General features: G+C 38.9%; 1 protein-coding gene across 2 annotated transcripts in view; it reads left to right on the plus strand.

Moving 5' to 3' along the window:
- Positions 1–1,292: 1,292 nt before the first annotated feature.
- IL7 (interleukin 7) overlaps positions 1,293–14,423 on the plus strand; it is a 54,941-nt gene continuing 41,810 nt past the window's right edge. For both annotated transcript variants that reach the window (XM_067712010.1, XM_067712011.1), the window contains exons 1-2: positions 1,293–1,940; positions 10,402–10,535. In XM_067712010.1, coding sequence (XP_067568111.1) covers positions 1,931–1,940; positions 10,402–10,535 — 144 coding nt within the window. In that variant the 5' untranslated portion in view covers positions 1,293–1,930. The remainder of the gene's footprint in view (positions 1,941–10,401; positions 10,536–14,423) is intronic.

The following is a 14,423-nucleotide window of genomic DNA, read 5'->3' on the forward strand; positions in this document are numbered from 1 at the left end:
ACAAAGGCCATGGGTACCAGAGGGAGTCACAGAGGACAGTGGGGCCCAGATCACACAGGGCCTTGAAAGCCCAGTGTGCAGTGGGAAGTGGCCAGAGAGTGGTCACAGAGGGTGGCAAATGTAAATAAATACGCTGCTGCTATGAAGAGAATGAAAGGGTTGTGGGCAAGAGTGAAAGCTGGAAGATCCCCTAGACAGCAGGGTTTTAATGGTTTACCCTTAGGCAATTCACAGAATAGATTCGGGGTTTATTTTAGAGGTACAGTTGACAGGACTTGCCTGTGGGTTGGATGTGAGAAGTGAGACTAAAAGAGAAATAGGAATCCAAGTTTCAGGCTTAAGCAACACCGCCTCACTCTCTATTTCATTGTTTTTCTCCCTTCTTTCTTTTCCTCTTTTCTTCATTCACACTATAGCAGCTGGAATGTTCACATGGCCAAGTTAATTGACCTGCTCGGGTCTCAATTCAGAATTCACAAACTCCAGAAATTTTCCCTGAGGTCCCCATACTGGGGCAAAGGCACATTCACATGATATGTGACCCTGTCTCTCTCCTGGCATCAATGTCTACATTGTTCACAGGACTTCTAACACAGGGGTCCAAGTGCGGACTCTAGAGCTGGTTTACAGTAGGTTGGTGTCCCAACCCTGTTACTAACCAGCAGAGTGAATCTGGCAGATACTTAAGGAAGTCTCAGTTCCTACGTCTGTGAAGCGCAGATAACAAAACTGTCTACCACACAGAAAATTTTGCTTGAGATGACATACATAAAAGACTTAGCACAATACTGGTACAGAGCAAATGCTAGATAAATGATAGCCATAACACTATTATCACTGTGATTACTTTACATTACCCACCTTCATTTAAGCAAGATTTCTGCAGAATATCAGAAATCAAATGAAAACAGAAAATACCTAAATAATTCAGACCTAGAAAAAAAAATTAACCCTTCTGTAACAGACAGTCAAGATGGATAAGTTGATTTATTAGCCAATTCAGATAAATGCACACGAGGCAGTCATTGTTACCATCTATTGTCAGTCTCCACTTTCTCCACCTAATTTGGGCTTTGATTATCAGGTCCAAAGATAGCACTTACCAGATTAGGTGGACACACCGAGTTATTTTTCTTTGAGGTCTCACCTGGGCAGGTGCATGTACAAAAGACAGAGAGGAAGGAGACTAGAGAGGTTAGAGAGGCTGAGGGCGTGGCCCGTGGCCCTCTTAATCATTCTTTACTTCCTTTTTTTTTTTTTTAAACAAGACGACTGACTTGGCGTCGTCCACCACCACATCCGCGGCAAGAGCTGCGACGCCTCCTCCCTGGCGTCCGCTTGCAATAGCCCAGTTTTCGCCCTACACATCTGTGGCTTCTGTGGACACATTAGCAACCGATGCTTTTAGATCCTAGTCGCCCGCCTTTGCCAAGGCGGTTTAGAGGTCATCTGGAAAGTCTTTGCCTCGAATCGCCCCGATTCAGGCTAACTCATTCCTTCTGCGGTGCTTTGGGACTCCGCGCCCTCCTCTGGTCCTGGTCCAGGTGCACAGGAAGCGCTAGGGGAGGACGCAGGTGACCAGGAGAAGGAGGTGTGCGGGGAGGTGAAGGTGCCCCAGTGATTAACTCAGAGATCGAACCTGCAGACCAAGCGCAAAGTAGAAACTGAAAGTACACTGTTGGCTGATCCTACGGAAGTTATGGGAAAGGCAAAGCGCAGAGCCGGACCGTGGTGTGTGACGCCCCCCCTGGGATGGATGAAACAGCAGGCGCGGCGTGGGTAGGAGGAACCAGCTGCAGAGACTGCCCTAGCCGGCACGGACTCCCGGCAACTCCGCGGAAGACCAGGGTCCTGGGAGTGACTATGGGCGGTGAGAGCTTGCTCCTGCTGCAGTTGCGGTCATCATGACCACGCCCGCCTCCCGCAGACCATGTTCCATGGTAAGCGCTCCTCTCCCGGGCGCATAAATTCGCTCGCGCGGCACGCCAGGGTACTCTGGGACATGCTGCGGGGCCCCACGCCCAGGCGCGTCCGGGAAGAGCCCGGCGTTGCACTTTGGATCTGCGGAGAGCCCTGGCTGCTCTGCCCTTGGGCAGCCGGCAGCCTCACCCGAGTACTCTGGCCCATCACCACTTGCACCTGGGGCTGCTGAGCCTGGCGGGCTGCGTGGGAGAAGCAGTCCCCGACGCCTGCTCTCTGTCCCGAGACCGGGCGCTGCAGCCTCCGAGCCGCTCAGCGGTGGCAGCCCGCGCCCAGATCCCAATGCTCTCCGTCAGTCTCCCCTCGCCAGCGCTGCCCGCTGTCAACCCGGCGCCCAACCCACCCTCCCCGGGCTCCTGGTCGCGCCACGGTACTCACAGGTGCCCCGGGATGGGCGAGGATCTGGGCTCTTGCAGCTCCAACCCCTTAGAGAAGCGAAAGCGAAGCTCCCACGGGACACGCTTTTAAACCTCAAGGGGACAGGTCTCTGGAAAAACCCCGTTTTTCCTCATTGAGGCTGGGAGTTTCCAACTGGGGCTGTACCTTGTGTCTTTTGCTGGGAACCCAAGTGCTCGTGCTGGCACAAGGCCACTTTCGGGTTTTGGTTTCTTTCCTATATGGGTACTCATGGACGGAGGCAGGATTAACAGGCATAATTCTAAATTCTAGACCCTTGCCGAGATTTAGTCTATTTTATCTGTGCGAAATACGGACTTAAAATGGACAAGGGCAGAGTTGAGGCGAGCTGGATTCCCGTTGGCAGCCATATGGCCAAGGTAACGGGTCCAAAAGCTGACGGGAAGAAAAAAGGGGGAAAAGAGATGTGAGTGGAGAGGATTTGCTGAGGGAAATTCTACTTCTTTATAGTAAATACTTCCTTAAGCAAAAGGAGACGGGTGCGGGAGGGTGCCAGAATGGGGAGCAGATTGTTCTTGTGTTTGATGCCTGGTCTGTGCCCTTTCCTGGCGGCACCGTTAGATCAAGAGACCTATCCCTACTCACAGGTATTAAAGCATCAAAAATTGACATAGTCAAGAAGTACCTGATCAGTAGCAAAGTAAAGGGGGGTGGGGAGCGGGTTTAGCGTATAGAAGATTTGTAATGGGCGTCCTCCAGAACTTTAATATAGAATTAGAAATTAGGTATATTCCTGTTTTCCTTACAATGCCCATGGATCTCCTGCAATTGCTTTTTTCTGGACCACTCCCAGATCTAATCTTTCCATCACCTCTGATCTGGAGTGGAGAGGTAAAACAAGAAAAGGAAGCTAAGGTGCCCATTACTAACAAGGAACCTCTATTTCCTGAAGTATATCTATACCAGTCGTGCATCATAAGTTATCAGCAACCAAAATATTAGAATTCTAAACTCCTAATAATAATAATTATGAGTGATTTTGATAATGATTTTTTTCCAGTAGAGTTCACTAGAAGGTTAAGGATAGGGTTACCTTTTTTTTTTTTAACATCTTTAATGGGGTATAATTGCTTTACAATGGTGTGTTAGTTTCTGCTTTATAACAAAGTGAATCAGTTACACATATACATATGTTCCCATATCTCTTCCCTCCTGCATCTCCCTCCCTCCCACCCTCCCTATCCCACCCCTCCAGGCGGTCACAAAGCACCGAGCCGATACCCCTGTGCCATGAGGCTGCTTCCCACTAGCTATCTACCTTACGTTTGTGAGTGTATATATGTCCATGCCTCTCTCTCGCCCTGTCACAGCTCACACTTCCCCCTCCCCATATCCTCAAGTCCGTTCTACAGTAGGTCTGTGTCTTTATTCCTGTCTTACCCCTAGGTTCTTCATGACATTTTTTTTTCTTAAATTCCATATATATGTGTTAGCATACGGTATTTGTCTTTCTCTTTCTGACTTACTTCACTCTGTATGACAGACTCTATGTCTATCTACCTCATTACAAATAGCTCAATTTCGTTTCTTTTTATGGCTGAATAATATTCCATTGTATATATGTGCCACATCTTCTTTATCCATTCATCTGATGATGGGCACTTAGGTTGTTTCCATCTCCGGGCTATTGTAAATAGAGCTGCAATGAACATTTTGGTACATGACTCTTTTTGAATTTTGGTTTTCTCAGGGTATATGCCCAGTAGTGGGATTGCTGGGTCATATGGTAGTTCTATTTGTAGTTTTTTAAGGAACCTCCATACTGTTCTCCATAGTGGCTGAACCAATTCACATTGCCACCAGCAGTGCAAGAGTATTCCCTTTTCTCCACACCCTCTCCAGCATTTATTGTTTCTAGATTTTTTGATGATGGCCATTCTGACTGGTGTGAGATGATATCTCATTGTAGTTTTGATTTGCATTTCTCTAATGATTAGTGATGTTGAGCATTCTTTCATGTGTTTGTTGGCAATCTGTATATCTTCTTTAGAGAAATGTCTATTTAGGTCTTCTGCCCATTTTTGGATTGGGTTGTTTGTTTTTTTGTTATTGAGCTGCATGAGCTGCTTGTAAATTTTGGAGATTAATCTTTTGTCAGTTGCTTCATTTGCAAAAATTTTCTCCCATTCTGAGGGTTGTCTTTTGGTCTTGTTTATGGTTTCCTTTGCTGTGCAAAAGCTTTGAAGTTTCATTAGGTTCAATTTGTTTATTTTTGTTTTTATTTCCATTTCTCTAGGGGGTGGGTCAAAAAGGATCTTGCTGTGATTTATGTCATAGAGTGTTCTGCCTATGTTTTCCTCTAAGAGTTTGATAGTTTCTGGCCTTACATTTAGGTCTTTAATCCATTTTGAGCTTATTTTTGTGTATGGTCTTAGGGAGTGATCTAATCTCATACTTTTACATGTACCTGTCCAGTTTTCCCAGCACCACTTATTGAAGAGGCTGTCCTTTCTCCACTGTACATTCCTGCCTCCTTTATCAAAGATAAGGTGACTATATGTACGTGGGTTTATCTCTGGGCTTTCTATCCTGTTCCATTGATCTATATTTCTGTTTTTGTGCCAGTACCATACTGTCTTGATTACTGTAGCTTTTTAGTATAGTCTGAAGTCAGGGAGCCTGATTCCTCCAGCTCCGTTTTTCATTCTCAAGATTGCTTTGGCTATTTGGGGTCTTTTGTGTTTCCATACAAATTGTGAAATTTTTTGTTCTAGTTCTGTGAAAAATATCAGTGGTAGTTTGATAGGGATTGCATTGAATCTATAGATTGCTTTGGGCAGTAGAGTCATTTTCACAATGTTGATTCTTCCAATCCAAGAACATGGTATATCTCTCCATCTATTTGTATCATCTTTAATTTCTTTCATCAGTGTCTTATAATTTCTGCATACAGGTCTTTTGTCTCCTTAGGTAGGTTTATTCCTAGATATTTTATTCTTTTTGTTGTAATGGTAAATGAGAGTGTTTTCTTGATTTCACTTTCAGATTTTTCATCATTAGTGTATAGGAATGCCAGAGATTTCTGTGCATTAATTTTGTATCCTGCTACTTTACCAAATTCATTGATTAGCTCTAGTAGTTTTCTGGTAGCATCTTTAGGATTCTCTATATATAGTATCATGTCATCTGCAAACAGTGACAGCCTTACTTCTTCTTTTCCAATTTGGATTCCTTTTATTTCCTTTTCTTCTCTGATTGCTGTGGCTAAAACTTCCAAAATTATGTTGAATAAGAGTGGGCAACCTTGTCTTGTTCCTGATGTTAGTGGAAATGCTTTCAGTTTTTCACCATTGAGGATGATGTTGGCTGTGGGCTTGTCATATATGGCCTTTATTATGTTGAGGAAAGTTCCCTCTATGCCTACTTTCTGAAGAGTTTTTATCGTAAATGGGTGTTGAATTTTGTCAAAAGCTTTCTCTGCATCTATTGGGATGATCATATGTTTTTTCTCCTTCAATTTGTTAATATGGTTTATCACATTAATAGATTTGCATATATTGAAGAATCCTTGCATTCCTGGAATAAACCCCACTTGATCATGGTGTATGATCCTTTTAATGTGCTGTTGGATTCTGTTTGCTAGTATTTTGTTGAGGATTTTTGCATCTATGTTCATCAGTGATATTGGCCTGTAGTTTTCTTTCTTTGTGACATCCTTGTCTGGTTTTGGTATCAAGGTGATGGTGGCCTTGTAGAAGGAATTTGGGAGTGTTCCTCCCTCTGCTATGTTTTGGAAGAGTTTGAGAAGGATAGGTGTTAGCTCTTCTCTAAATGTTTGATAGAATTCGCCTGTGAAGCCATCTGGTCCTGGGCTTTTGTTTGTTGGAAGATTTTTAATCACAGTTTCAATTTCAGTGCTTGTGATTGGTCTGTTCATATTTTCTATTTCTTCCTGATTCAGTCTTTGCAGTTTGTGCATTTCTAAGAATTTGTCCATTTCTTCCAGGTTGTCCACTTTATTGGCATAGAGTTGCTTGTAGTAATCTCTCATGATCTTTTGTATTTCTGCAGTGTCAGTTGTTACTCCTCCTTTTTCATTTCTAATTCTATTGTGGGTTACTTTTTATCCTTTTACTTTGCCACTTCTTTTGGGAGTTGAAGTAGTTGAGCACGTACTATGTGGTCCTCAATTGTGCTATCTAGTTTAGATAATTTAATCATATTTGAGGACCCAAAAATGGAATAGCAATAAAAACAGAGAACTGAGAAAGATTAAAAAGCCTGAACAAGTATAAAGGAGGGTTACACAGGGTACCACATCAGTGTTGCAATACCTTAAACAAAAATGGAAAATGTTATTTTGTAGGACCAGCTTACATGTTGATGTCACACATGTGATGTGAGATTGCTTTTCTGGCCTCATCTCTGACACATAACCTAACGCAATAAAGCAAATAATCAGTGTCTTTTTTCCTGAAATAGGAGTACGTGATGCTGTGTTTCAGGAATTGGCCAAGGAAACGCTGTAGTGAGATTCATCTGGAGGAAGATGGACTTTTGTACATTTCCCTTGACTACACACATGCAGTTATTTTTATAGGAAGCAGTGCAGCTCAGCGGCTAACAGCTTAGTTTCTAGACTCTTGGATTTGAATCATGCCTCTTACAAGACATATTTTATATGGGGGAAAATGTTTGGGTCCCAGATTCTCCATCAGCAAAAATGTTAGTGATTGGTAGTACTTACCTCAAGAAATGGTTATGGGATTAAATGAAATATTGTATGCAGTATTCTAGGATAGCTTCAGAAATGTCTTTAACTGTTGTTTATCATGGGACTTGTGGATAGAATTTATAATCCAATCTTAATATGTTTGTGGAATGTATTAGAATTCTTTATGTGAGCATAATCACATTCATTTTTGTAATGTTAAAAAGCTGATTTTCATATAACATATGGTTATTGCCTACTGTTTATTAACTTTTTCTTTTTTACTCACTTGTGCCAATTGTTCATATTAAAGCCAAGTCTTATATATTCAGATAATGTCTTTAATTCCATCTTAAATGTCTTTTGACCATTTCTTTAAAATCCCAGTGAAAATAGGTCTATATAATGTCTATAATAGACAATCAATAAACACTGATCGGTCTTAAACACTAAGGAAAGATTGGATTTGAAGGACTGTTGAAACTAATTTGTTCATGTTCACTTTGACCCCATAACTTAAGCATCTGAGGATTAAATGTATTATTTGGCTTAATATAAAAACCAACAAGATTTTTTTAGACAGCCATCATTCTGGTTTAACCAAATTCCCTACTGAAAACAAATTCTCCAGTTTCAATCCCTTCCAGAAATCTGAAGAAAATTCCACAAGTCCAAGATTTTCTTGCATTATTCTTTATGGTTTGTCTTTTTTGTAACCTAAGGGAAAGTTCAAGGTGGAGGGAAGGAATGGCTATCTATGTATAATCTAAAACAAAAATAAAAGCAGAGTCATTTTCTATTGTGACAACAATGTCAAAAGGGGGCTCAAACTAGGCAATATTAATATGTTACTGTCTATGTGGTGTGGAGAAAAGACTTCAGTTGCAGACCAAACTGTAAGTCATTAATGAGAAACCTGGGAACCTCTGAGATGTGGATTTGAAGCCCTGGGTGTGTTTGCAACTTGTTGGTCAGGCGATTTCAAATCTAAAGAGTTATTGTATTTGGATGGCTGGGTAGATTCTTAGAATTAAGGTGCTTGAGAGTTGAAAGCCACATTAAGAGATCATTTAGTCTAAAGTGAAGTTTTTATGAGACTCTGTCCTTCAGTCAGTCACACAACTCATTGGCATACCAACACAAAACCCTGCATCTCCCTCTGTACTTTGCATTGCCCTAGTCTATCTGGGGCTAGCCTATTTAACAACAAAGATGGCAACCAAAGACTTGCTTTCCAGATAAGGCAAATATTGTTTTAGAATTGAGAAACTAGTTACTCAAAAAAGACTGAATTTTCCACTAAGCCATCATTTGAAAGCATTGACAAAATGCCATCCAATGAGTAAATGGGTCGATGTGAATTTTGGGAGCACTAATTACTGAAATTTGGAGTGAAGAGGGCACAACAACTAGTGCTCATAGAAAATAAAACCACCTCCTTTATTAAAACATAAAATGTGGACCTTTGAAATGACGTTTATGTATAGTAAATAGTAAAAATGCCTCTTTTGCATTCTAGTATTTAATTATTTTGTTATATTTCTTTTAAAGCTCATTTCAAGTTATATGCTGTATAAATTTTCCTTACCATCTACTTCTCGCAAAGTATCCCTGCTGGACATCTGTATGATGACAGAGAAAGTAAAAAGTTTGGCTCTGTGCAATCTATACAAAGCTAGGACTCAGTAAATAATTAGCAATTGATCATTGTTTGAGAATATTCAGGATGAAGGGACTGTGGTAGAAGAAAGAGAGGTAGGGCTGTATAATAGTACATGGAAGTGGTTTTCATTCAGAAGACCAAAGTGATGACATGTTATCAGAAGATAATGGGCATTTCTGATCAAATCCTGGTGAAGTAACCAGCTCAGGTTAGAATCCAGACCTGGCACCTTACTATTTATGTTTTATAAAAAGATTAACTAGCAGGTAGGACCCTTTTGCTCCTTAGATAGTAAGTATAAGGCACTGAACAGTGCTTGGTACATGACAGGTACTCAATTAAAGGTAACTAGCCTCATCATCATTATTAATCTCCAAAGCGAATTCTTGCTCATCATGCATATAGAAATTTAGTGGCAGAGCTATGAATAGACTCCACATCTCATCTTGTTTCTCTTACTTTGTTAGGTGTCAGTGACATATTAAGATTAGATGTAGGATTCATGTTTGTTCCCCTATCTGCTGCCCAGCCTACATTCTCTATTGTAAAAATATAGGTCACTAATGGCACATAACTTACTGGGGAGAGCTACTAATTTTTATATGACAGGGAATGATGTAATAGATGAGAATGTTATGGGAAATTTATGATATATTTGACAGCCTTTAGGTTGTTTTCACAATATTAGTTCCTTGGATTCCAAGGAGTATTGTTTGTAATCTTAATCAGGAGAAGGCATACATGTGAAATATCTTGCACTCAACAAGAACAGTTAAAGTTCACTGGGGAAAATCACAGGAAATATATTGTCAACAATACTTGATGGTTTACAGAAAGATGCAAACAAGACACTCCAGCAGGCTTATGAAGAAATAAAATTAGTCCCTATAAAACCAGATTTTAATGCCTCAGGGAATCACTGGTTTTCTAGCAGTGTATTACTACTGCCCAAAATGATACCATTTATAATTTCATTCCTTTTGATTAACAGTTGCCCCTAAATGAGAAGACTTATTTAAAAATAGATATAAATCATTAGTTTACAGGGTATGAATTTATTTATTGGGTTTTCCTAACATGTCAAGAAGCTAAACAGGGCTGTGTTTGAAGAGAATGTCGGTCTCTGGGCATTTAGAAAAAGAAGATACTGAAAAGATAAGGAGTCTCATAATATAAATAACAACTTTGTCACAGTTCTGAGGAGGGTAAGCCTTCTAGGATCCATCATTAAAAAGAAAGAATATAATCACCGTGCAGTACCATGCAGATAAACTTCCTGCAATGTTGTTTCCAGGAAGCAGCTGGACACTTGAACAACCATCAAGTTTTACATAAATATACAATCACGTGCCTTAGATCACAAAATTTCAAAAATGTATAATTGTTAACCTGTAGTTTACCTGTTTTTCTGTTGATGAGACAAAGAGATTTTGCTGTCTTCACACTTGTTCTGCATATTCCCAAAGAGTTTTATCTGAATAAAAACTGAAAGAAACCTAGACTCTAAAATATTGTCTTTCTTTGGTAGTTACATAATATTGAACTTTAGAGTTCTTCCTACACTATGTAAAACCAAGATATATTTTAAAAATTATTAGAAATAAGTGGTCAGGCCAATTGAAATACCACCATCAAATGATATAATATGACTTATGACATTTAGCTTATTCTTACTTATTGTTGAATTTAGTTTCTTTTAGGTATATCTTTGGAATTCCTCCCCTGATCCTTGTTCTGTTGCCAGTAGCATCATCTGATTGTGATATTGAAGGTAAAGACGGCGGAGCCTATCAGAATGTTCTAATGGTCAACATCAATGATTTGGTATGTGTTTGTTTTCCTCACGTTTTAACTCACTGGGAAAATTTGAAATATACTGTTGGTATGCAGTTTTATGTTCTAATATTTATTTATATTCCTTGAAATAGGCTGCTAACAATATTTCTTTTTAAGTTGGCATTATTATATCCTGTAAAAAGAATTCTTTCCTAGACCTCAGACTCCCACAGCTGTCCTTCACTACCAAAATTTTTCTGAACATAACTTAGCATAATTATCTGCATTTCCTCACCTCCCATTGATGGTCCCTGTAAAAACATATTATATTAGGAGAAGGAAAATACCGGAATATAATGTTTAAAAATTATCGTGAAAAAGTTGTATAGTTATTTTATTTTATCTGAAAGTGTGTACATGAATATCCTTAGGTATTTTTATACATATGTGTATATATATAAAATTTGCTGTTATTTTTTTACTTACTATGGACTTTTAAAATAATAGCTATTATTCTTTAGAGTAGTTTTAGGTTTACAGAAAAGTTGAGGAGAAAGTAGAGAATTCCCATATACCCATTTTCCCTCTACACAATTTCCCCTGTTATTAACATCTGGCATTTGTGTGCTACATTAGTTACAATTGATGAACCAATATTGATACATTGTTATTAACTACATTCCGTAGTTGACATTAGGGTTTACTTTTTGTGCTGCACAGTTCTATGGGTTTTGACAAATGCATCAGGTTGTGGATCCACCATTACAGTATAATACAGAATAGTTTCACTGCCCTTAAAACTCACCTGTGCTCCACTGATTCCTCCCTCCCTCCCTGCCTCTGAACCCATGGCAACCACTGATCTGTTATGGTCTCTGTGGTTAGCCTTTCTACAATGTCATATAGTTGGAGTCATGCAGTATGTAGCTTTTTTAGACTGGATTCTTTCACTTAACAACGTGTATTTAAGGTTCTTCCATGACTTTTTGTGGCTCGATGGCTCATTCCTTTTTATTTTTAAATAAAATTCCATTGAATGGATGTACTACAGTTTGTTTATCCATTCACTGATTAAAGGATATGTCTTGGTGGCTCCTAATTTTTGGCAGTCACGAATAAAGCTTCTATAAACATTCATGTGCAGGGTTTTGTGTGGACATACATTTTCAACTCATTTGGATAAATTCCTAGGAGAATGATTGCTGGATCATATGGTAAGACTATGTTTAGCTTTGTATTAAACTGCCATACTGTCTTCCAAAGTGTACCATTTTGCATTCTCACCAGCAATGAATGAGAACTCCTGACATTTGGTGTTGTCAGTGTTTTAAGTTCTAGCCATTCTAATAGGTGTGCCTTGGTACCTAATTGTAGTCTTAATTAGCAATTCCCTAACGTCATATGATGTTGAACATCTTTTCATATACTATTGCCATCTATATATCTTCTTTGGTGAGGTATCTGAACTCACATCTTATCTATCTTAACAATATTGAATCTTACTATCCATGATCATGGAAATCTTTCTATTTATTTAATTTTTTAATTTCTTTCATCAGAATTTTGCACTTTTCCTTGTGTTGATCTTGTTAGTATTTTGTTAGAGTTATATCTAAGTATTTTGTATTTTTGGTACTTTTGTAAATGGTGTTCTGTTTTGAATTTCAAATTCCAATTATTTATTGCAGGTATATAGGACAGCAACTGACTTTTGTATATTAACCTTGTATCCTGAAACCTTTCTATAATTGCTTTTTAGTTCCAGGAGGTGTTGTTGTTGTTGTTATTGGTTCTTTGGGGTTTTCAACATAGACAAATAAGTCATCTACCAAAATTAATTTTTTTACAGTTTAAGAGCTGTATTAAAATAATGGGATGTGTTGTTTTAACAGTGACCAGTACTTGAAACCCCAAATGACAAAGGAAAACCATCTCAGATGTTCATAAGATGGGAGGAAATTGTCTAACCTTTCCCCTCTTTCCACTCTACTGTCTTTTCCGCATACTCATAGAGAAGTGGCATGACACCTTGGGAAATTCAGTGTTATACCTCTTGGAGGGATATGGGAAACTCAAGATGATATGTATTGAACACTGTATCACAGAGAAATGCTGATTTTTGTCCACTGACAAAAAAAAAAAAGTGCTCACTACATGGTAATTGCCCCATTTTATATTTCATTAATTGGGGCATTTTTTGCATTAAATTATGCTACTAAATTAATCATTTTGAGTTAAGATAATGTTTTTTACTTGTTACTTACTTTATTACCTTCATTTCACAGAGGAAAAATCTGAGACCCAGGGCCACCCAGTTAAGTGGCAGAGCCAGGATCTGAGCCTCTGCTATTAACCAGCACACTCTCCTGCCTTCCAATAACAATCTCTCTGCCAGTTTATTCATTCAGCAAATATTTATGTGGAGCCTATTATGTGCCAGTTATTATGGAAACCCTTTTTTTGTGGTGGGGTGGTGGAGCTGTGGCAGTAGACACAAAGGTGGACCAGATACAGACCCTTCTTTTAAGAAGCTTTCGTTTGGTGATGGTTAAGTCTTGGTGTGAAGAATGCAAGTTGCAGCTTGAAAAGGAGTGGCTGTCATACTCTCATTTCAGACAGACTGGTTGTGAGTCAGATTTGGAAACAAAGAGATATAAACTGTGTTCTAGGAGGAGTTGAATAGATCAGCTTGATCCTAGGAGAGAAACCATATTGTGGGATAGTGTGTTGATCTCCAGACTTTTTAGACGGTACACCCTTTAGTAAAACTATCTTGAGCCTGCACTTCCAATATACATTAGCATTTATTTATATGTCATAGCATTTTCATAGTAATTTTGCACACATTAGTAATGATAAATACCAAATAATGAAAATTTACAAAAGATGAGGAAAAAATGTAGATAGAGTTCCTAAAAATTTTCCTCCCATACTTGCAGTGGATTGTTCATTGTGGATTCCACTTTGAAAAGACTGCTGACATAGTGGAAGACACAAGTGGATATATGTTATAACAAGATTGTCAGTGGTCTTGATGTGATGGTATTTAGACAACCAAAAGTCAATAGTGATTTGATCATAAAAGTAACATTGAATTACAATGCAAATTTTGAGCATTTACTATGTGCAATGTGAGCCATTAAAAATAAGATAGTCCTTGCTCTTCTATAATTTATGAGGATAAGGTATACACATGTCACTAAGGTATACACATGTCACAAAATGATAATAGCAGTGCATTAAAAAACAGTTTCATACACATTACTTTATTTGAGCTCCATAATATCTCTATGAGGTGATAATAATAATAACAACTAACACAAATTCAGGGTTTACTATGTGCCAGAACTGCTCTGACTACTTTCCATGTAATAATTATATAATTCTTACGATAATTCCAGGTAATGAGAAAACTGAGACCTGGACCACATAGCTGGCAAGTGGCAAGGCTGGAATTTAAACCCAAGCAATCTGGTTCCAGAAAAAGCCCTCATTATTATGAGGCAAAGCAGATAATAGCCCTGGTTTTTTTGTTTGTTTCTTTTTTTGTTTTTTGAGGGAAAACACAAGATAGTTATGATGAGAACATAATGAAAGAAGAGTATCAGGGACACTAGATGGTGACTGAACCAGTTGAATTGTAGGGAAAGGTGACGGGGAGCTGCACAGATATTCTGAATACTGTTAAAATCATCCAGAGCAGGTCAATAAGGTAGAATTGAGTTGTAGAAGTAAGAAAATAAGAATGATGGGAACTATTACATAGAGTCCAAATAGGGCCCAGGGTAAGAGTGAGACACATTTTTCCACCTAGCTCAGAGGGAATGGGAGGTTCATAATAAATAACAAAGGTCCTTCTTCTATATGGTCTACTAAATAAGGAATTCAGATTCCTAGAACTGGGATGACTAAGTTAAATAGAATCAGCACTTTAAG

The sequence above is a fragment of the Pseudorca crassidens genome, chromosome 17, assembly GCF_039906515.1.
Source record: "Pseudorca crassidens isolate mPseCra1 chromosome 17, mPseCra1.hap1, whole genome shotgun sequence".
In the NCBI taxonomy this organism is placed as follows: Eukaryota; Metazoa; Chordata; class Mammalia; order Artiodactyla; family Delphinidae; genus Pseudorca; species Pseudorca crassidens.